The 23,133-nt window shown below is 65.9% G+C and overlaps 2 protein-coding genes across 2 annotated transcripts; one reads left to right on the top strand and one right to left on the bottom strand.

Annotated features, from left to right (window-relative positions):
• Nucleotides 1-6,720: 6,720 nt before the first annotated feature.
• Nucleotides 6,721-17,765, bottom strand: B4GALNT1 (beta-1,4-N-acetyl-galactosaminyltransferase 1). The gene is made up of 12 exons (XM_083881008.1): nt 17,367-17,765; nt 15,090-15,160; nt 14,254-14,461; nt 13,615-13,791; nt 13,289-13,395; nt 12,984-13,021; nt 12,442-12,622; nt 11,884-12,030; nt 11,193-11,380; nt 10,483-10,623; nt 9,146-9,383; nt 6,721-7,735 (listed from the first exon to the last, which is right to left on the bottom strand). The coding sequence occupies exons 3-12, from the start codon at nt 14,454-14,456 to the stop codon at nt 7,521-7,523; spliced, it is 1,635 nt and encodes a 544-aa protein (XP_083737134.1). The 5' UTR covers nt 14,457-14,461; nt 15,090-15,160; nt 17,367-17,765; the 3' UTR covers nt 6,721-7,520.
• Nucleotides 16,727-22,945, top strand: OS9 (OS9 endoplasmic reticulum lectin; the record flags this gene model as incomplete). The annotated part of the gene is made up of 14 exons (XM_083881122.1): nt 16,727-16,891; nt 18,179-18,355; nt 18,438-18,501; nt 18,585-18,661; nt 18,757-18,855; nt 18,944-19,145; nt 19,609-19,725; nt 19,867-19,952; nt 20,050-20,086; nt 20,201-20,289; nt 20,364-20,639; nt 21,092-21,536; nt 21,621-21,736; nt 22,280-22,945. The coding sequence occupies 14 exons, from the start codon at nt 16,727-16,729 to the stop codon at nt 22,406-22,408; spliced, it is 2,079 nt and encodes a 692-aa protein (XP_083737248.1). The 3' UTR covers nt 22,409-22,945.
• Between the last annotated feature and the right edge of the window lie 188 nt (nt 22,946-23,133).

Here is a 23,133-nt window from a genome sequence, read left to right as displayed (position 1 = left end):
CGGGGCCCGGCTCGCATGGAGAGCCCGGCGGGGACGGGACCACCCTGCGGAGGGCACAGAGAGATTCCCGGGGTTTGTCCCGGAGAAACCCCGACAGGAGGTGCCGGTGCCGGCCCATCCCGGCCTGGGGTTAATATTTCATGAGTCATGGTTTCCTCGGGACGGCCAAGGAGAAGATTCCCTGGATTTTGCAAGAATCCTGCCCTCCCCATCCCGGATAAATCCCGACCCCAAAGGGGGTTCCCCGTCCCAGGACATCATCCAGGCACCTCCACACAAACATTTACCCTCCAGCCTCCTCTAACCCAACTTTTCCATCCGGGATTGATTTGGGATGGAATTCACCCAAAACCAAAGGAAAAACACTTTTTTGTTGGTTTGGTTTTGGTTTGGGGTGGTTTTTTTAGGGTTTTTTTCGGTATTTTGGAAAGGCACTGCCAGATTCACCCCTGGAACATCCTGCTACCCCCTCTAAAATTCCCTAAAGTTCAAAAAAAAAAAAAACCCACCAGATGCTTCAAGAATTCCCAATCCATCACAGATGGCAGATTGGGAATGAGCCTCTCTGAGATCTTCCTGCCCCACACCCCTCAAACCCAAAAAATATTTTAAAAAATCCCAAATAACCCATAGCGATATTTGGGATTTGGGGAAATTTCCAGCTCCAGCTTGGGCAAGGGAAGTTTTGGACCTGATTCCCATTGGGGATGAATTTGGGAGCCCCCCAGGACGCTCTGGAGCCCTTTGGGGGTGTTGAGCTTTGGGTGGGATTTGCTGGAGCAGGAGGGACTGACAGACCTGGATCCAGCCCAGGGATCCCTCCCCTGTCCCCTCCCAAAGGGAATGTTGGGGTCCCAAAAAGCAGGATGGGAATTCCCAACCCATGCTCCAGTTTGGGGTGAAATCCAGGGTTTTGGGGTGTTTCTTGGGGAGGGAAATTGGGGAATCCTGGTGGTAGAGGGGAGAAAAGCAGGAAAGAAGGAAGGAACTGATCCAATCCCAATCCCAGGAGGAGTGAAGGTGGAGAACACCCCTCCAACCTTTCCAGCTTCCTAAAATTGCCAAAAATCCCTAAATTATCCTCTAAAACGGCATTTCCATGGAAAATTAGAGATGGAGTCTGGGTGGGATCCCACCACCTGCACAAGGATCCTTCCCCAATGGATCTGTAAGGATGTGATTCCTATTCCTCACATAAAAGCCCAAATTACTCCAAATTATACTTTCTATGGCATAAAGAAGCTCCTGGAAGAGTCAGAAGGAAGGAGAAAAAAAAAAAAAAAAAAAAAAAAAAAACCACCACCAACCCAAAAGGATTTAATGAAAATATTATGTTTCCATTTATTCCCATTTTTAAATTGGAAGGAATTTGAGATGAGAAAGAAAAAAAATAGGTTCAAATGCTGAGGGAGGGGCTATGGGAATTGAGGAATTCCCATTGTTTCAAGGATTAAACCTCACCAAAAGGAGTTAAAATAAAAATATAAATTTTTCCCCATGTTCTGGAACCACTTTTGGAGCAAGGAAGGGATCAGGAGAGTTTGGGACTCCTGGAAGCACAGGAGCTGATGTGGAAAACCTCCTGGCTGAAAGGGGATCCGAGGAGGGTGGACAAGTTGGGAATCATCATGTGGAATCACCAGGAATTGTCCATCCCACCTGGCCAAGGTGAGTGCTAAACCCTGGAGTGATGAACGCTTTTATTTCCAGCCATTCCAAGAAATTAGGACTGATTTTCCAATTTTCCAATCCTCAAAGCGTCCTGTGGATTCTGGGATGGCTCCCAAAATCCCACCTACATCAGGGGCTCGAGGGATTGGAGGATTCTCCAGAATTCCTGCTTGCATCCCCTAGCTTTGAGCACCTATTTTTCTGTTGAAGATAATAAGATTTCCATTAAAACCGAGAGCCAAAAATGGATTCTCTTGATGTTTTGAGGGATCGGAAGTGTCAAAAGCAGGGATCCAGGATATTTCAGGATGAGAGAAGAGTGGGAATGATCCATGAACAGTTCTGGTGGAACCCACCCAGAAAGGGTCTGGGAACATCAATGAATCCAGGTGTTATTCCAAGTCAGGAATTAGACAAAAAATGGGATTTTGGGATGATCACCAGGAAGGTTTTGGCAGTCTGGATCCTTAAGGAATGGGTCAAAACATTTTCCAATGTTTTCCCCAAGGATCTGGCTCAGCAGCTGAAAGGTCCATGGATTTCCCAGGGGTTTGAGTCCATCCCAGGTCATTGCTGATATTCCCTACACTCAGCTCTGGGTTTTTAGGACAAAAGGTGGAAATTTTGGATTCCTCAGGGAAATCTGGGATACAGCTCCCACAGAGCTTCCAGCATTTCTGCAACAGCATCCCAAGGAGGATCTGTCCATTTGAGTTGAGGAAGGAAAAATAGTTTCAAATGCTGAGGGAGAGACCATGGGAATTAGGGAATTTCAAGGATTAAACTGCACCAAAAGGAGTTAAACTAAAAACATAGGGTCTTTTCCCACGTTCTGGAATCACCTTTGGAGCAGGGAAGGGATCAGGAGAGTTTGAGAAGTACAGGAGCTGATCTGGAAAAGCTCCTGGCTGAAAGGGCCTGGGGAGGAGGGGCAGGTGTTCCCCCAGGGAGGACAGGGATTGGGGGACAGAAATGTGATCCCAAAGAAACCTCCTTGGGCCCTGTGTGCATCACTGGAATGGGGAGATAAAGGTGGGTCCACGATGATCCAGAGGCCCAGGAGGTGAAGGGGGACCCTGGAAGGGGGGACAGGTCCCCCCCCAGGTACCTGCAGAGGGTCAGGTATGGGGGCTTGGAAAAGGTGATCCCACAAAACTCACTGGGGCTGGAATCAAGGGATAAGGGTGGAACAGAACACCTGGATGCAGAGAGGAGCCTGGGACAGGTAAGGGTGTGGCAGCAGGAGCCCTTCCCAAGGTGTCTCACCTGTCCCATTCCCAAAGGTGAGAGGAGAGCCCAGGTGCTGCACCCCTCCCCCCCAGAGAGGTGTCCCCACACCTCACCTGAGCTCAGGGTCACCTGGGACCCCCAGAATCACCTTGGGGGGCTGAGGCCTCGAGAGAGATTGGCCCAAGACCCCCTCACCTCCTGGAAGGGCAGCCCCAGTCCAGCCCCTCACCACCTTTGGGGACACCTGATCCCCTAGGTGTGACCTCCTCATCATCATCATCATCACCAGCAGCTCTTCAGAGACCCCTCAACACAATCCGTGTCCCCCCATGAGGTCTCCAAGGCCACCCAGAGGTGCCAAGGCCACTCTAAAGACCTCTAATGCCCCCACAAGGTGCAGCAGAGGGGAGACCCCACCTGCCAGGACCCCCCAATAACCCTTCCCCAAATACAGGGGGGGCCTACACAGCCCCTACAAGCCCCCCAGCTATAGGGCAACCCCTCGCCCTACAGGGGCTCCAAACCCCTCCCTCATGGCCCCCGCCCCGCTGTGAGGGCCCCCAGCTGTCGGGGACCCCCTCCCCTATACCCCCAGCTATAAGGTGCGCCCATCCGTGATTCCCCCCCATCTCCCAGCCCCCCACACATCTCCGGCAGCTCCCCCGGCTTTGAAGGCCCCCAGACCCCTTCACCCCCATCTCCCACAGGTGCCCCCCGCTGTAACTGCTCCCCATCCCTTAGAGCCCCCCACCCACACCGCAGGCCCCCTGCACCCCGCCCCCCCCCCGCCCTCCTTGCAGCCCCCGAGGACACCGAGGCCGGACCCTCCCGCCCTTCCCTCGCCACTCACCGATACCCGGGGAGGTTCGGAAGGGTCGGTCCGGCGGGGTGGGCGGGGGGCGTTGGGGGGGGCCCCGGGGCCGCTCCCGGGGGTCCGGGACCGCTCCCGCCCCGCCGCGCGCGCCGACAACAATGGGGCCGCGGCCGCTGCGCCGCCGCTTTTATACCGCCCCGTCACGTGACCCCAGGCGCTGACACAGCTCCGCCGCGAGGCACCATGGGAAACCGAGTCCCCTGGGGACACAGGGCGGTGCTGGCGTGGGGTGTGATGGGAAATGTAGTCCGGAAATGCGGAATATGGAAGGCTCTAGGAGATCATGGACTCGCGGAATGGTTTGTGTTAGAAATGACCTTAAAGATCATCCACCTCCACCCCCTGCCGGGGGCAGAGACACCTTCCGCTGTCCCAGGTTCCTCCAAGCCTTGTCCTGCCTGGCCTCGCACACTCCCAGGGATCCAGGGGCGGCCACAGCTGCTCTGTGAAATCCACTCCAGGGCCTCATCACCCCCAGAGGGATGTTGTTCCCAATATCCCACCTAACCCTGCCCTCTGGCGGTGGGAAGCCATTCCCTGTGTCCTGTCCCTCCATTCCTTGTCCCCAGTCCCTCTCTAGCTCTCCTGGAACCCCTTTAAGCCCTGAAAGGGGGCTCCAAGGTCTCTCTGGAGTGAGGTGAACACCCCCAGCTCTCCCAGCCCGGCCCCAGAGGAGCTCCAGCCCTTGGAGCAGCTCCATGGCCTCCCCTGGACTCTCTCCAGCAGCTCCACATCCTCCCTGTGCGGGACCCCAGGGCTGGGGCAACTCTGCAGGTGGGGTCTTGCCTGAGGGAAGCGTGGGAACAGAACACCTCTGCCCACGCTGGGGCTCAGGCCAGCACAGGGAGTACCTGGGTGCCCGTGGATGTGGCCAAGATGTGTCCAACACACTCAAATCCTCCTCCATTGGGGACCCATCCCCCCAAGCCCTTCTCCCAGGGCGCTCCCAACACCTTTCCCACCCAGATGGATTTTTGCCCAAGGTCACCCTGGGCCATGTGTAAAACCTGCCCTGGGTTGTGTTGAACTTCCTGGGGTTCCCATGGTCCCACCTCTCCAGCCTGTCCTGGGCTCTTGGGATGGCAAAACCATGATGGAACTCCGGCCTGGGGACATCAGGATGGGGACATCGGGATGGAACACAGAGGCGTGACATTGGAATGAGGCTGGGGACACCAAAATGCAGGCATTGGGATGGGGATGAAGACATTGGGATGGGGCACCAGGACAGAGACACTGGGATGGTCAGAACCAGAGTGGGTCACTGGGATTGGGACACTGGGATGGGACATTGAAATGGGACACTGGGATGGAGGACTGGGATGGGACATTATGGGGACACTACAATGACCTACTTGGATGGGACAGAGGGAGGGGGACACAGAGTGACGTCCCAGGAACCCCCAGGGCAAGTTTGGGAGGGGGGACAGTGGCCTCTTGGCAGTCCCATGGGGTCACTCAGGAGTGGCTGCAGAGTGACCCCAGGTGTCACTCGAGGGTGTCACGGGACTCTTGGGAGTGTTGTTGTGTAGGCTCCCCCTGGTCGCTTTGTCACTGCGCTGGCAGGAACCACCAGAGAGTGGGACAGGGACCTCTGGGGGCCTGGGATGGGACCCATCTGCTGTTTGTCCCCCCAATGTGGCTCTTGTCTTCCCAAGAAGCTGGGGGACCCCAACACCAGCCCTGCTGTGGCCTTGGCCCCTCAGGGTCTGTGTCCTTGTCCCTGTGTGACCTTGTCCCTTTGTGTCCAGTCTCATGTCCCCTGTGGGCCCATGTCCTTGTCCCTGCTGTGTCCTTGTCCACCACATCTCCCTGTCCCTGGCATGTTCATGTCCTTGTCCTTGTGTGTCCTTGTCCATCACATCTCCATGTCCCTGTCCCCTGGCGTGTCTGTGTCCTTGTCCCTGCTGTGTCCCTGACCGCCACGTGTCTGTCCCCATGTCCCTGGAGTGTCTGTCCCTGTCACTACTCTGTCCTTGTCCATCGTGCCCATGTCTGTCAGTGATATCTCCTTGTCCCCAGGGTGTCCCATTCTGGTATGGCCTCGTTCTTGTCCATGGCATGTCCATGACCCTGGCGTGTCCCTTCCCATGTCCTGTCCCATGTCCCATCAATCCCCACGTCCCTGGTCTGTCCCTGCCGTGTCCTGCTGGGGCAGGATGGACCCTGGGGGGTGCTGGGTGGGGGGTCCAGGAGGTTCCTGTGGAAAATCTTCCCCTTCACCAAAGGCCACGCCCAGGAGGAGCCACACTCACTGACCACTCCCACTGACCACACCCACTGACCACGCCCACCAACCTCACCCACTGACCACACTCAGTGACTATGCTCATTGACCACACCCACTTCCCCACACCCCATTGACCACACCCACTGACCAGGTGTACTGGTCACGCCCATTGACCACACCCACTGACCACACCCACAATCACACTCTGCTGGCCACACCCCTCTGACCACACCCTGGCCACACACACTGACCACACCCCTCTGACCACACCCTGGCGATACCGACTGACCGTGCCCCACAGTCTCTCTGTAGGCCCTATAGGCCCATATCCCCAAAGCCCCTCTCACCCCTACAGCCCCTCCCAGTGGGTGTGGCCTGGGCCACTCTTCCCCCCCCCCGTCCCCCCCGCCCAGTTTTTGGAAGAAAGAAGCCGATTTCGGGCTGGTTAAAATCTCACCATCCATTGGGTAGAAAAGGGCGGGGGGGGGCAGCCCCTCCCCCAGCCCCTCCCCCACCCACCCCGGGGGCTCCGGGGGTCCTGGGGGGGGAGGGGCCGAGACTTGGCACAAAAATCCTGGCGGCAGCGCGGGGGGAGGGGCTGTACAATAGAAAACTGAGTCGGGGGACAACAGGGACCCGATGCCCGAGGGGGACCCCACCACCACCCCACCCCCAAAGTACAAAAGAGCTAAAAACACCGCGGGGGGGGGGGGGGCGGGGGGGGCTCCGGGGACCCCGCGGGGCCCTGGCGGCCCGGAGTGGTGGCACTGGGTGGTAGCCCATGGCAGTGGCCCTCGGCGGTGGCCCTGGGGATGGCCCTCAGTGGTGGCCTGTGGGATGGCCCTGGGGGTGGCCACAGGGGGTGGTCCCGGGGGTGTCCTGCAGGTGGCCAGGGGTGGTGGCCCACGGGGCACCCCTGGGAGCACCCCTGGGGGGGTGGTGGCACATGGGCTGGCCCGTGGGAGGGGTGGCCACGGTAGTGATGACCCTTGAGTGGGACCACGGTGACAGTGGCCCTGGAGCTGGCCTTCCTGGGGGTGGCCCTGTGTCATGCCAGTGTCAGTGGCCCTGTGGGCACCCTGGGGGCAGCCGGCGGTGGTGGCCCATGGGGTGGCCCACGAGGGGCAGCAATCCCAGGGGTGCCCCAGGGTTGGTAGCCCTGGTGGTGCCCTGAGGTGGCCAACGATGGTGGCCCTGGGGGTGGCCCAAAGGAGATGTCCTGGGGATGCCCCAGGTGTGGCCGGTGGTCCATGGAGCGGCTCATGGTTGTGGGGACACCGTCGGGGTGGCTGGCGGCAGTGACCCTTGGGGTGGCCCGGGGTCAGCGGCCCTGTGAGCGATGTCCTTGGAGTGTCAGTGACCCTGGGGGTGGTGTCACCCCGTGTCACCTCGGTGTCTGTGGCCACCCAGCGCTGGCGGCCCATGGGGTGCCCCGGGGGCGGTGTCACCGCAGTGTCACCCCGGTGTGTCACCCCAGGGCTGGGCGGGGCGGGCGGCCGGGGCTGGTGGCCACACCTAGTCGCCGGCCATGCACTTGAAGCGGTTCTTGTAGAAGAAGAGGCGCTGCTTGAGGCGCAGGCTGTCGTCCCGCGCCGCCGGGTACCGGTACCGGTTGTACTGGCGCTCGCCCTCCGAGCGCCGCCACGGCAGCGCCAGCTTGGAGGCGTGATCCACCACCACGTCCTCGCACGAGCCCACGTGCAGCACGCCCAGCCCGTCGATGAAGAACTCTGGGGAGGGGAGAGGCGCCCCAAAACGGGGTCAGAGATGCCCTGGGGGTCCCTCCGCCTGATTCTGATCCCGTGGGTCCATGGTGGGGGGACCCCGGAATCCCACCTTATCTCTGACCACTTAACCCCATTATTGTGGAGGACCCCAGCATCCTCCTTATCTCTGACCCCCTGAATTGTGGGGGACCCTGGAATCCCCTTTATCTCTGACCCTCTGAATTGTGGGGGACTCCTGCATCCCTCTTATCTCTGAGCCCCTTCCCCATTGTGGGGGTCCCTGGAATCCCCCTTATCTCTGACCCCATTGTGGGGAACTCTGGCATCCCCCCTTATCGTTGACCCCCTGAATTGTGGCAGACCCCGGAATCCTCCCTTATCTCTGACTCCTTGACCCCCATTTATTGTGGGGGACCCCAAAATCCCCCCTTATCTCTGACCCTCTGAGTTGTGGGGGACCCCGGTGTCCCCCATTATCTCTGAGTCCCTGACCCCATTGTGGGGAACCCCAGCATCCCCCTTATCTATGACCCCATCATGGGGGACCCCAGTACCCCCTCTACCCCCACTGCTGCCCCAGGAGTTCCCTAAGTTCTCCACCAGATAAATTCCAGCCCCCCCTCACCCAGGACTTCGCTCATGATGATCCCCAGACCCCCATCAGGACCCCAAGGTCCTCCCAGCCCCTCCTGACCCCTCCAGACCCCTCGGGGCCCCTGCACTGCCCCCTCCCCCACCTTTGGCCACCCCTGCTCCCCCTTGAGACCCCTGGACACTCCCAGGACTCCTTGATGCCTCCTGGGGCCCCCTGACGCCCCCTCTGCTCTCAGAACCTTCCACCTCCCCTTCCTGGTAACCCCCAGACGCCCCCAGGTGCTCCCACTCCCCCTCTGTGTCCTCCTGGGGCTCCCCACAGCTCCTCCCAGCCCCTCACAAACCCCTCTTTGGCCCCCCTGTCCCATTTCCAGGACCCCAGAACACCCCAGGCACCCTCAGGCCTCCCTTCTCCCCCTCCTTGGGACCCTCAGCATGGCCCCCAGGCCCCCCCTCCTCCCAGACCCCCTCCCCCAGGACTCCCCCTCCCCCAGGACTCCCAAGAGCCTCCCATCCTTCCTTCCCTCCCCTGGGACCCCCAGGACTCCACATCCCCCTCTCCTCCCCCCAGGACCCCCCAAGCCCTGCCCCCCAGACCCCTCAAGACCCCCAGGGGGACCCGGGGACCGCCAGGACTCTCATCCACCCCTCACCCCCGAAATCCCCTCGTCCCTCAGATCCCTCAAGACCCTGGGAACCCTCAGGACCCTCCTCCTCTGGGACCCCCTTAGACACCCTTCACCCCCTTCCCAGCCCCCTCAGGACCCTCCCACCTCTTCCAGCCCCCCCAGCCCCCTCCCCGTGCCCCCCGGGCCTCACCGAGATGAGCCACGCGGCGCAGCCGGGGGTCGAAGCCCACCTGGCGCACCTTGTCGGTGCGGGCCAGGAAGAAGTTGACCACGCCGTCGGTGACCACGCAGGCGGGGAAGCCGGCCAGGCGGTGGTGGAAGCCGGGCCGGGTCCGCAGGCAGTCGCCGCCCGCGCCGCCCCCGCGGACGCTCAGGCGCTGCCGGTACGTGGTGGTGTAGCCCGTGATCTCCCGCACCGCGCCGCCCACCTGCGGGACACAGCGGGGCGCTGGGGAGGCGGCACCGGGACCCCCGGGACCCCCGGCATCGCCCACCCGTGGGAAGGGAAGGGATGGGACGGTGTGGGCCTCAGAGATTTTTAGTCTGCTGGCAGCTGCGAACTTTTTTCCCAAGGAAAATTTTCTCAAAAAAGCTTTTTCTCAAAACAATCTTGGTAAACAACTCTCTCAAAACAGTCTTTGTCCAGCTGGTGTTTTGCTGTTTCTCTGGTTTAACCAATGGGATGAGGGAGGTGTCGTTCCTATTCACCAACCGTGTTAAGGCTGTATCAGAACACCTTATAAAAGGTACTAAAAATCTAAACAATAAAGGCTTTTTTCTATGCTCTTTGCCTTCTGGAATATCTGGAGTCTTTCATGTTCTACAGCGACAGGACGGGACAGGGCTGTGCTGGGGCCGTGCCAGCACCTGGGCACCCCCTGAACCTGCCAACACCCCCTGAACCCACACCTGGGCACCCCCTGTGTAGAAGCATTTGATATCGGGGACACCCCTGAACCCCTACCTGGGCACCAGCACCCCCTAAACCCCCTGGCACCCCCAACTGCTGCACCAGGACCCTCAGTACCCTTCTGGCATCCCCCACCCGGGCACAGGAGCTGCCGCAGTGGGGCTGCACCGAGACCAGGAATGTCCCCAGTGTCACCTAGTGCCACCCCTGGGACACCCAGGACCCCAGCACCGCCCACTGGGGGACACTGCAGGGTGTGGAGGGCACCGGGACAGCCCCAGGCACAGGGACACGAGGCACCGGGAGGACCACACCCAGACCACGGGGACCCCATGGCCACCCACTGCCCGCCCGTGCCCTGTGCCAGGACCAGCCTGGTTCTGTCCAGCACTGGAACCGGGCATGGCAGTGAGGCCACCATCCATCGATGCACTGGCCATCCCCTGCCCTGCCGTGTGCCCCACTGGCCCCCCAGTCCCCCCCACACCCCCTTGAGCCCCCCACACCCTGTCCAGGCTGGTTCTGTCCAGCACTGGGCACTGGACATGGGAACCAGGACCACCCCCCTGACCACAGGGCCCTGCTGGCCATGCCCCCGAGCCCCCCGAGCCCCGCACCAGGTCCAGGCTGGTTCTCTCCAGCACGTCCACCAGCTTCTCCAGCCGCGTGCGGGGCGTGAAGATGAAGTCATCGTCCACCCACAGCACGTACTTGGTGGTCACCTGCGACACTGCCAGGTTCCTCCCGGCGAACCAGCCCTGCGGGGACAGCGTGGAGCCTCGGACACCGCGCCCACACCCCGCGGGTGCCCTCGGGTGCCTTCCCTGAGTCCCATCCCTGGATCCAACAGCTCCTCCAGGCCTCGTGGCCCCCTTCTCTGGGATCCCACAGCCCTGACAGCCCCCACCCCATGTCCCCCATCCCACAGAGACCTCAAGCCCTGCCAGCCCCCCATGAGCCCCTCGGATTCCTGCCACTGTCAGATCTTCACATGTCCCCAGTCTCTGGGGTCCCACTGCTCTCACACAGCTCCCATGTCCCCCTTCCCCATTGTCCCCATCCCCAGGGACCCTCACCCTGCCAGCCCTGGGGGTCTCCACCCCTGCCAGCCCCCCTCCCACAGCAGGGACCACAGTTTCATCAATACCCCAATGTCCCCTGTCTCTGGGGTCCCACCATGCTGCCAGACCTCCATGTCCCCCCCTTCTTGGGGACCTCAGCTGCTGTCACCCTGTGTCATCCTCCCCATGGCTCTGCCAGCCCCTGTGTCCCCTCTCTGGGGACCCACAGCCCTGCCACCACCCCGTGAGCCCCTCAGCAGCCTCACCTTGCCGAAGGGCATGAGGTAGTGCTCCAGGTGGGGCCCGGACAGGGGCTCGGGGCGCTGGCTGTCGTCGGCCACCACGATGGTGACAGAGGGGTAGAAGCGGCGGATGCTGGCGATGAGCCCCCGCAGTTTGTCATAGCGCAGGAACGTCTTGGTGGCCACTGTCACCAGCGCCGAGATGTTGTACCCTGGGGGGGTGGGTGGAGCCATTGGGAACCTGCACTGGGAGCACTGGGAGCACTGGGAGCACTGGGGTCATGCTGGGAAGGCTGGGCATCCACCTATACTGGGCGTACTGGGAACCCACGCTAGGACACCACTGTAGGAGTGCTGGACCCTTCAGTACTGGTCACCTGAGCACTGGGCACCTGCACTGGGAGCACCAGTCACCCCAGTACTGGGAGGATTGGGCACCTGCACTGGGAGCACTGGGCACCCACATTGGGAGGGTTGGGCTCCCACAGTGGAGGGACTGGGACTGTCACAGGGACCACTGGAAGGGCTGGGTCACTGGTACAGCAGTGTGCAGCGCTGGGAGCACTGGGAACACTGGGAGCACTGGGAGCACCAGGAGCATGGAACACCCACACAGGGAGCACTGGGACTCTGTCCCAAGGAGCAGGGATGGGAACACTGGGGACACTGGGGACATGGGCAGTGCTGGTTTCGGGGTGCAGGGCCCCGCGCTCACCCCCGTCCCCGCTGCTGTCGCTGTCCCCGTCCCCGTCCCCGTCGCTGTCGCCGTCGCTGGCGGTTCCCGGGCCGTACAGGCGGGGGGTGGGCGGGTGCCGGATGCGGATGGCGAAGGCGGCGGTGTGGCCGTCGGTGGAGAACTGCACTGCAGGGCGAGGGGGGGCTGGGGGCGCGGGGGGACACAGGGGGCACGGGGAGGGGACACGGGGGGCCGGGGGAGGCTGGAATTCCCAGGGGGAGGGTGGAGGGCACGGGGAATAACGGGGGCATTGGGGATACCACGAGTGTCCCATTGGGGATCCGGGGGTGTTGGGGGTCCCGAGGGGAACGGGGGATCCAGGGCAACCAGGGGGGGTTTGGGGGTCCAGGGAGACGCTGGGGGTCCCAGGGGTGCTGGAGTTCCCATGGATCAACCGCGGTCCCGGGGGGCACTGGGGTTCCCAGGGGAGGGGCGGGTCTGGGGGTTCCGGGGCTCTGGGCGGGCCGGGGGTCCCGGAATCAGCCCCCCCCTGCCCCGATCCGCCCCGGCAGCCGGCGCGGCTCCCCCCGTACCCACCGATGTCGGCGGTGTCGGGGTGGAATTGGGTGTTGGTGTAGGTGACGAACTGCAGCTGCCGGTTCAGGTGGTCCAGGTGGGCGGCGGCCAAGGACAGGTGCGGCTGCCCCTCCCCCTGCAGAGCCACGCCCTCCACCTCGGCCGCCACCGCCAGCGTTCCCAGCGAGGCCGTCAGGTTCACCTGGGGGCGGCACGTCACGGGGGGCCCGGGGGGCACGGCAGGGACCCCCCAAACCGGGGGGGCTGCACACGGAGGAGAGGGAGCGCGCCGAGCCCACCCCGACCCCGCCCCAGCCCCGCCCCTCCCAGGCCCCGCCCGACCCCGCCCAGGCCCCGCCCCGGCTCCGCCCACACCCACACGCTCCGCCCACACCCACACGCTCCGCCCACACCCACACGCTCCGCCCACACCCACACGCTCCGCCCACAAACCGGAGAGACCCCGCCCATGCCCGGCACATCCCGCCTATTCCGGTCAAGCCACGCCCCTATGTCACGCCCCCCGCCCCAGCCCCGCCCCCGTGCCCCGCCCTGGCCCTCACCTGGTACCTGTTCCTGGCCGGCGCCTGCAGGCTGAGCCCTGGGGGCCGCGACACGGGGGTCAGGCCCAGAGACCCCCAGAGGGACCCCCTGCCCCCCTCTTCCCCCTCAGACACATCCGGGGGTCCCCCCTGCCCGCGGACCCCCATCCCCGTGTCCCCCACAGGTGCCCCCCTTCGATGCCGTGCCTGTCCCCGGTGTCCCACACCCCGCTCTTTGCCCTCCCCATTGCCCCCCCGTGCCCCCCACAAGCGTTCCCCTCCCACCCCCGTGCCCCGCCCGTGCCCCCGGCCCCGCGCCCCCTCACCGGGCACCAGCACCGTCTGCAGCGGCCGCACCTCCACCCCCTGCGCCGGGTACTCCAGAGGGGAGTTGGCCGGGACGATGAGCAGGCGGTCGGCGGGGGTCTGCACCCTGCGGGGGGAGGCCCCGAGGGTTCAGCCGGGGGTCCCTGGGGTGTCCCACCCTGCCCGGGACTGGTCAGTGCGGGGCGCACACCCCGCCACGAGGGTCCCAATCCCCCTCCCCAGTGCCCACCCCGGGATCCCACCCTGCCCCGAGGTGCCCCGGGGTCTCCCCCGCACCAGAGCCAAGAGGAGAGGTCCCTCCGTCCCTCCCGCCCCCCGCACTCACCGGTTCCGGTAATTGCGGTACTCGCGCTCCCGCAGCCGCAGCTGCCGCGGCCGCTCCCCGGGGGCGAAGGCGCTGGCGAAGTCGAAGCCCACCGGGCCGGGCCCGAAGATCCGCCGCCGGAGCGGCAGCGCCGCCTCCGCCTCCGCCTCGCACGAGCAGCCGTTCCTGGGCAGCAGCCTGTGGCGACAGGGCCGCTGTCACCGGCCCCGGCGGCACCGGCACCCGCGCCACCGCGGTGCGCACGGGGACCCGCGGGGACACCGCCCTGACACCTCCCGGCACCGCCTGTCCCCGCGTGGGACCTGCTGCCACCTCCTCGACACCACCGCAGCCCCGACCCCACCCTGGTGTCACCTCTGTCACCCCTCGCCCCTCCCCAGGTGCCCCCAACTCCCCACCCCGATTTTGGGTGTCCCAACCCCTGGGTGCCCCTGCCTCAGGAGCCACAGCCCCACCCCGGGGTGCCCCCAGCCCTGAGTGGCCCCAATCCAGGGCGCCCCCTCCCTGCCCTGCCGCACCCCGGGACTCCCAGACCCCAACCCAGGGGTGCCCCCATGAAGATCCCCACCCATCCCGGGGTACCCTCACCCCACAGGTGCCCCCCACGGTACCCCTGAGCCCCCCGAGCCCCGTCCTCACTCCATCACTTCCTCCTTGATGCGGAAGGGCACGTGGGGGTAGGCGCGGGCGGAGGGCGGCAGAGGGGGCGGCAGCCGCTCGGGCGGGGGGCGCCGCAGGTCCACGATGGGGGGGTCCTTGGGCGCCCACAGGTGCAGGTAGAGCGCGGCCAGCGAGGCCGAGGCCACCAGCAGCAGGCACAGCGCCCGCTGCGGCCCCCGCATCCTGCCTGGAGGGGGAACAGAGTCACCCCCGTGCCCCTCGGGGCCGCCCGGCGACCCCCACCACCTCCCAGTGCCCCCCAGTGCTCCCCAGCGAGGCCAAGGGCAGCGGCGCCCAGTGTAACCCAGTTTAACCCAGTATAACCCAGTGCCACCCAGTATAACCAGTTTAACCCAGTGCAACCCAGTTTAACTCAGCACAACCCAGTTTAACTCAGCGCAACCCAGTGCCACCCAGTTTAACCCAGTGCTACCCAGTATAACCCAGTTTAACCCAGTGCCCCCAGTGCAACCCAGTATAACCCAGGGCCACCCAGAGCCCCCGATGTAACCCAGTAATCCAGTGCCTCCAGTATCCCCAGCCCAGAGCCCTCAGTGCCTCCTGCTGCCACCCAGCATCCCCAGTGCCAACCAGTGCCCACAGCACCTCCCAGTGACACCCAGCGCTTACCAGTGCCACCAGTACAGTGCACCATCCCTTAATCCCTGCGCTGCCTTCTCAGCACTCTCATCTCCCAGTTTCCCAGTGCCCTGCCCAGTGCCCTCCCCCCGCCCCAGTTCCCCCGTTCTGCTGTGCTCCAGTGGCGCCCCCTCCATCCCGCCCCCCAGTGCTCCCAGTGCTCCCAGTGGCCTCACCTCGGGGTGGGCGCAGGTCCCGGCGAGGGGGGCTCAGCCCACACTCATGGCTCTGCCCCCACAGCACTGGCCTGGGGACACGGGGACAGTGTCAGGGGCGGGAGGGACCCGCACCCCCGTTATCCCCCGCCATCCTGCTGCCCCCCCCGGCTCCCCCAGCCCCCCGGGATGTGTCTGCAGCCGGGGGACGCCCCAGACCGCCCCGGGGGCTTTTCCCGAGGATGAGGGGCTCAGGCAAAGGCAGAGCTCGGGGGAGACGTCACGTCGGGAGGGGTTGGGGGTGTTTGGGGGCACGAAGGGGGGCAGGGAGGGGCCTGGGAGATGTTGGGGGGAGGCTCGGGGAGCTGGGAGGGGCGGGAAGCCCGGGGGATGCGCAGGGAGGGGGGCTGGGAGTGTCCGGGCGGCGGGGGGAGGCAGAGGGGATGGGGGATGCGGGGGATGCTGGGGGGGGCCGGCGGCTCTCGGGGGGGGCCCGGCGGCCCGGGGGTGCCGCGGGATGCGGGGAGTTGGGGATGTCTGGGGGGAGAGGCGGCGATGTCGCAGCCGCCGGGTAGTGGCAGGTGCCATCGCTCGTCGCGACACGCCGCGACAAGAGCGGCCCCGGCCCTACCTGGCTCCGCTGGCGGGTCCCGGCGCTCCGCGGCCGCAAGCGGCACCGGCACCGGCACCGGAGCGGGCGGAGAGGGCGCCCCCGGCGGCCCCGGTGTGGAACGGCACCGCCGCAGCCCCGGGAGGGGCGGGGCGAGGCTGCGGGGGGAAGGCGACCGAGGGGCGGGGGGTGCCAAACGCGGGGAGGGGCCGGGGCTGCACCCGCGGCCTCGGGGCTGCCGGGGCTCGGGCCAGCGACGGGGGGAACAGAATCAGCCCCCCCGGCGCGGCTGCCACAGGCCGCGCTTTGTGCCCACGCGTGGGGCGCACAACGGCCCCATTGACCGGGGGGAGAGGGGGGGCTCGGGCCGAGCTCGGCCGGGACCGGGAGGGGGCGGGAACTCGGGGCTGGGGGGATTCGGGGGGCTGGGTGTGTCCAGGAGGTTGGAGGGATGCTGAGGGGTCCGTGGGGGTCTGGGGGGTCCTTGGGGACGCTGAAGGGGGAGGGGGGGGGTTGGGCGGGGTCAGGAGGAGACTGGGGGGGGCAGAGGGGCACCCGGTCCCGCGGGGATGGGATGGGGGCAGAGAAGATGCCAGGGGCCACCCCTCGCTCGGGGTCCCACGCACGCCCGTCCCGTGGGCCAGGGCCTCCCCCAGGAGCGGGGCCGCTCCGCCCTCCCGGCTCCGGTAATCACGTGACCCCCCCCGGAATGCTCCGTGCCCTCCACCAATCAGCGCGCGGGGATCGCCTGCATCCTGCTCGGCCAATGGGGAAACTCCAGGCGCTACGTCATCGCGGTCAGCCGCGCCCCGCCTCGCCATTGGCTGTCGCCCGCGCGGACTCCGGCCAATCGCCGCTGCCCCGGGCTTCGCAACTACCTCGCCCCCGCGGCCTCACAGCTGGAGGCGTCATCGCCGCCCATCGACCAATCAGAGTCACGCTCGCCCTTGACAGGCAGGCGTAGAGACCAATCGTAACTCGGAGTTACGGGGCCGGGGCGGGCGCGGGGAGGTGCGGGCGGAAGCGGAAGCGGCGGCGGCGGGAGAAGATGGCGGCGCGGCGGGGCCCGGGGCCGGTGGCGGTGCTGGCGCTGCTGGCCCTGCTTGGCCCAGGGTGGCCCCTCCGCGGAGCCCGAGCCGCGCTCAACCTACAGGAGCTCAGCGAGCTCAAGTACGGCCTCGAGATCCTGGCCGAACCCGTGCTGGCCGGGCAGGTGCGCCGCGGCACCGGGGCTAACGGCAGGGTGGGGGGTGGCGGGGGGCCCTACCGGGACCGCCTCACCGGCCATGGGACTGCCGAGGAGGGGGGCACCGGCTGCGGGTCGGGAATGCCGCTCGGGGGGTGCTGCGGGGACCGGGAGCACCTGTCCGGGGACGTTCGGGGGCGGGGCTCCGGTCAGGGGCTGTACCGGGCCCGGGGCACCGGCCCGTGCTCCCTATCGGGGCTCTTTCCGGGGCCCGGGGCAGCGCCTGGGGGGCTGCTGGGGAGTAGAACAGGGCTAGGGGGGTCCAGGGGTTCCCGTTCGGGGCGGGAACAGCGGCAGAGGCACCGAGCCAGGGTCAGGGACCGCCCCGCGGCCGGCGACACCGGGCTGGGCTTGGGGACACGGGCCCGGGAGGGGACCCTGGCCGGGAGTCACAGGATATGGGGATGGGACACGGGGGTGGGGAGCACCGGGCGGTCCGTACCTGTCCCACTGAGCTGCTCCGCGGGCACACCGCGCCCGGGGGTCCCGGAGGCTCCCGGGGGTGACAGTGACCCCCGCCCGCCCCCCCGGAGCTTGTGGGGCCGCGCTGCCGCTGCCGCCGCCGCCAGGTGTTCCTGCGCGCCTCTTCCCGGATATGGGTCTGGCGGGGGAGGGGAGGGGACCGGGCTCTCACTTCGCCTTTCGATTTCCCGTTATTGGCGGGGAGGGGACGCCGCAGGGGCTGCTGCCGCGGTTTTGTCCCTGGGATTTCCCCGGAACCCCTCGAGCCGCGGGGCGGGAGCGGAGCTGCCGAGACACCCCTGAGGGGCTTTTGGGTGGTCCCGAGCCCCCTGCAGCTGCTGGGGGCAGTGCCAGGTGCCAGGCGTGTCCCCCCCCCCCCGCGCGCTCGTGTCCCCTGGACTGTGCCCTGGACTGTGACGGGGATGTGGGTGGAGGCTGTGCCTGGGCAGGGCCGCCCTTGTCCCGGCCCCGGGCGGGGGATGGGCTGAGGGGTCTGTCCCGTCCCAGCGGGGGGCCTGTGGGGTCTCTGGGGGGACTGTAGTGTCTCTGAGGGGGCTATGGGGTCTCTGGGGGGGCTGTGGGGTCACCGGGGGAGACTGTAGTGTCACTGGGGGGGCTGTAGTGTCTCTGGGGGGGCTGTAGTGTCTCTGGGGGGGCTGTAGGGTCTCTGAAGGGGCTGTGGGGTCTCTGGGGGTGGCTGTGGGGTCTCTGGGAGTGGCTGTGGGGTCTCTGGGGGAGCTGTGGGGACCCCGGGGGTCCCCGCAGGGCTCTGACAGCCCCGTGCCCCCCTAGCACCATGCCGAGGACGTGGTGACAGTGGCCTCGCGGTTCAAGCAGCGCTATGAGTGCCGCCTGCCCCCCGCGGCCGTGGGGCCGCCCCCCGGCCCCCCGCGGGACCCCCGGCTCTACAACGGCTCCGGGGTGGCCGAGCTGCTGCGGCCCATGGGGACAGCGCCCTGTCTGCTCAAGGTGGGCTCGGGGGGTGCCGGGGGGGCGGTCCAGGGGGGCTCCCCCAGCCCCAAATCTCACCCTGGGGCGCTGCTCTTCCCAGACCAAGGACTGGTGGACGTACGAGTTCTGCTACGGGAGGCACATCCAGCAGTACCACCTGGAAGGTGACAGCGGGGACAGGGACAGGGTGGCCCTGGTGACCCCCGTGCCCCCCAATAATCTGCCCTCTCTGTCCCTGCCCCCACAGAGTCTGAGATCAAGGGTGACATCCTTGTCCTCGGCTATTACCAGTCTGCCTTCGACTGGGACGACGAAACAGCCAAGGTCCGTGTCCTGCCCCACCCTGGGGACAGCGGGTGGCAGGGACAGGGACAGGGCTGGCCCCGCGCCCACCCCGCGCCCCTCCCCGTCCCCTCCAGGCCTCCAAGCAGCACCAGCTGAGGCGATACCACAGCCAGAGCTACGTGAACGGCTCCCGCTGCGACCTCACCGGCCGCGCCCGCGAGGCCGAAGTCCGGGTAAGCACCGGGGACAGCGGCGGGGCGCGGGTGACGCCTGGAGGCGCCCGCGGGCAGAGCCGGTGTCACCCCGGGGCCGTGCCCGCAGTTCCTGTGCGAGGAGGGCGCCGGGGATTACATCGCCCGCGTGGACGAGCCGCAGTCGTGCTCCTACGTGCTGACGGTGCACACGACTCGTATCTGCCACCACCCGTTCCTGCGGCCCGCCCCGGGGCTGGCCCCGCAGCCCATCCGCTGCCAGCCCGCCCTCTCCCCCGCCCAGTACGTCCAGTACGTGCGGGCCCAAGTCTGTGAGTACTGGGGACGTGGGGTGGGGCTGGTGCTGTGTCCTGTCTGTCCCAAGGGTGGCACTGAGCCCTGGAGCAGGGCTGGTCCTGTCCCCTCCATCCTGATGGCACTGTCCTCTTCAGCATGGCACTGTCCTCTCCATCCTGAGGCTGGCACTATCCCCTTCATCCCAAGGCTGGCCCTGTCCCCTTCAGTCTGGCCCTGTCCCCTCTTATCTCAAGGCTGACACTGTCTTCTCCCACCTGGCTCTGTCCCCTCATCCCCCAGCTGCCCTGTCCCCTCCATCCTGGGGCTGGCCGTGTCCCCTCTGTCCTGGGGCTGGCCGTGTCCCCTCTGTCCTGGGGCTGGCGCTGCTCCCTCTGTGCTGGGGTTGGCCTTGTCCCCTCTGGCACAGGACTGCCATGGTCCCCTGCAGTGTGGAGCTGGGCCTGCTCCCCCACAGCTGTGTTGTCCCTGTGTCCCCAGCTGACACCAAGAGGAAGGTGGAGGAGATCTCGGAGGAGCTGCGGACACTGGACACGCGGCTGTGGAGTGACAGGGACAGCGAGGGCCCCTCTCAGACCCCTGAGGGCACCCAGGATGGTATGGCCCCTGTCCCCACCTCACGGTGACAGCACAGCCAGTGTCCCCTCTCCTGCTGGGACCCCTGGCCTGGCTGTGGGCTTGAAGCTCCCAGTGCCAGGCACGTCCCCACTGTGACAGCTGTGTCCCCCCCTGTGCCAGGGAACCAGCCAGACACAGCCAAGGATGTGGCAGCTGGGGACCAGGAGGTGACAGTCACAGGCACTGGCCAGCGGGACAACACCAAGGTGAGTCCCTGGGGACATTCTGGGGGTCTTGGGGTGGGTTGGGGTCACTTTGTGGGGGGTTTAGAGTCCTGCTCCATCCCCTGTCTCCTCCCTGCAGGAGCCGACCCAGAGGGCAGCTGGTGGTCGGGCAGCTGGTGAGTCCTGGGGTGTCCACGTCGTGTCACCTCCATGCCCACCCCCCTGTGTCACCCATGTCCCCCCATGCCCGCCCTGCCACTCCCAGCCCCCTGTTCTGGGTTCCCTTGTAGATCCACGGAAGAAAATTCACTTCAAGGTGATCCGGAGCCCCGGGGACCTGCTGCAGTTCATCGAGGAGCTGAAGGAGACCACCAGGAAGGTGGGGACCTCCCCCGTGCCCCTTAGGCCTCTCAATGCCTCAGTTTCCCCCTGAGCCCCTTCCCTCTGCCTCAGGCCAAGGAGAAGGCGAGCGAGAAGGAGGAGGAGGAGGCAGCAACAAAAGCTCCCCCAGCCCCACCTGGCCCCGTGGAGCCCCCCAACCCTGAGGCCCTGCCTGGCTCTGAGGCTCCCCCCGTGGGGGAGGATGAGGAGGAGGAGGATGAAGATGAGGAAGAGGAGGCAGGGCCGCTGCTGGCAGGGCTGGAGCTGCTGCCACGGGAGCAGGTGGCGAGGCTGAAGGAGGAGGTGAAGAGCCAGATGGAGCAGGAGTTTGACAGCATCATCAGTGAGGTGAGGACCCCTGGCTGGGCTGGGACCCCCACAGGGGCACTGGGACCCCCCTGGCTGGGCTCTGTAGTCACACCTGGGGGTCCCCCGCAGGGATGGGACCCTCTGGCCAGGCTGGGGCTGCACTGGGGGCTCCAGTTGGGTTGGCTCTCCCCCAGCAGCACTGGGGATCCCCTGGTTGCTGTGGGTCACCCTGACCACACCAGGGAACCCTTGACCATACTGTCAACCCCCTGACCATGCTGGGGACCCCCTGACTGCACTGGCACTCGCTGGGTTGGGGAGCCCCTGGGAGGGTTGGGACCCCCTGGCTGAGCCGGGGACCCTGTGGCCGAGCCAGGGATGCCCAGCAGAGCTGGGGATAGGCTGGGGACAACCTTTCAGGGCTGGGGAGTCCCCAGCTGCTCTCTACCTGCTGGCCAGGCCGAGGAACCCGCCTTTAACCCCTCCTGCAGGTGGAGGATGAGCTGGAGACCGAGGGGCTGAAGGGGGAGTTTGACCGGACCCGCGCCACGCGCACCCTGGCGTCCACCCTGACCCGCCTGATGGAGCGGCTGGACAGGGCCGAGCCCCGCCGCGACCCCCCCGGGCCTCGCCCCGGCACCGGGGGACACAGGGAGGACAAGGGGGAGGAGGAGGAGGAGGAGGAGGAGCGGGGAGCCGCCAGGAAGGGCAGCCCCAACGATGGGCGAGTGCGGGTGAGGATGAGCAGGGTCGGGAGCCGCGACACGCCCCAGGGCCGGGAGCCCTCCCAGGGGAAGCAGGAGCCTCTGCAGGGGGACCAGGAGCCCCCCCGGGAGAACCAGGAGCCCCCCCGGGAGAACCAGAGCCCCTCGCAGCTGCCGCAGGTGGAGAACGAGGTGCGGGAGCTGCTGGCCAAGGAGGGGCTGCGGGCTGAAGGTAGGGAGGGGTCCGGCCGGGGGAGGCAGCAGGGGGGAGCCCCCCCCCGGCTCCCCAAATCAACCCCCCGGGCCCCCTCCCCAGGGAAAATCGAGATCAAGATCGTGACGGCGTCGTCGGGGAGCGAGGAGGAGGAGGCGGCGCAGTGGCTGTCGGAGGAAGATTCCCGGAGCCTGAAGGAGATTTTCCTCAGCATCCTGGTGGGTGCGGGGGCTGCGGGGAGGAGGGACCGAGGGACGGGAGGAGGAGGGGAATTCGTGATGTTGGGGGAAACTGAGACACGGGCTGGAACTGGGGCATGGCAGGGCTGGGGGATGGGGGGGACACTGGGGTGAGGGGACAATGAGATGAGGGGATGCTGAGATCAGGGGGACAATGAGGTGAGGGGGACAATGAGGTATGAAAGGGACACTGGGGTGAGGAGGACACTGAAGTGTGAAGGAGGACACTGAGGTGTGAGGGGACATTGACCTGAGGGGGAACACTAAATTGTGACGGGGGACACCAGGGTGAGGGGAACACTGAGGTGAAAGGGGACACTGAGGTGTGAAGGAGAGCACTGAGGTGTGATGGGGGACACTGAGGTGAGAGGACAGTGAGATGAGGGGGGCAGTGAGATGTGAAGGGGGGACCCTAAGGTGTTGGGGGGACACTAAGGTGTGGAGGGGACACTGAGGTGTGAAAGGGGACACTGAGCTGAAAGGGGACACTGAGGTGACAGGGGACCCCGGTTTGTCCCCCAGGTGCAGGGCACGGAGGAGGCGCAGAAGGAGCGGCGGCGGCAGCAGGCACTGGAGGACAATTATCGCTTCGTCTGGGGGGGGCGTGATGAGCCCCCCCCGCCCGCTGACTCTGAGGACCAAGACTTCTGACCCCCCAAATGCTCATCTTTTAAATCTTGAACGTCCCCCCCGAATTGTGGCTCCCTCCCTGCTGTGGGACTGGGCACAGGACACGCAAAGGACACTGGTGTCCCCCACCCGGGAGGGGACCTGCCATCTTTGAGGGGAGGTCACTGTGTCCCCCCCGAGGTCCCTGCCCTGCTAGGGGAGGTCACTGTGACCCCCCGGGGGTCCCTGTCCTGCTGGGGGGTCATTGTGTCTCTCCGGGGGTCCCTGCCCTGCTGGGGGGGGGGTCATTGTGTCTCTCCGGGGGTCCCTGCCCTGCCATCGGGCACATTTGTGACACAGATGAACTGGGAGGGGAGGGCAGGGGGGAGGAATGGCCGTGATTTGAGGGGTGGGAGGGTTGCGGGGTCGGGGTGTGATTTGGGTGGGGGGTCCTGTTGCCACTGGAGCCGTTCGTGCCCCCCCGTGCCGGGGGTTCGCTCTCTCATAATGAGATGTGACAAAGTCGTTCGGCCTCTTTGCCCCGCCCCCCTTTTTATCAATAAACCGAGGTCACCCCGGGCTGTGTCTGTGTCCCCCCTGTCCCGGGGTCTTCACCCCCCCCCCCCCCCCCCCCGGCCGCGCCCGCGGAGTCCTGGGGGTCGCCCCCTCCTCAAATTGCGGGGCGGGGCGGAGTCGGGGCGCGGCAGCCAATCAGAATCAGGCCGGGGCCAGGGGCTCGCCCGGCCTCGGCCAATGGGAGCGCGAGG

This window comes from Zosterops lateralis, assembly GCF_965231275.1.
Source record: "Zosterops lateralis genome assembly, chromosome: 32".
Taxonomy (NCBI): domain Eukaryota; kingdom Metazoa; phylum Chordata; class Aves; order Passeriformes; family Zosteropidae; genus Zosterops; species Zosterops lateralis.
Note: the sequence above shows the minus strand (reverse complement) of the source record. Positions and strands in the feature narration are given on the sequence as shown.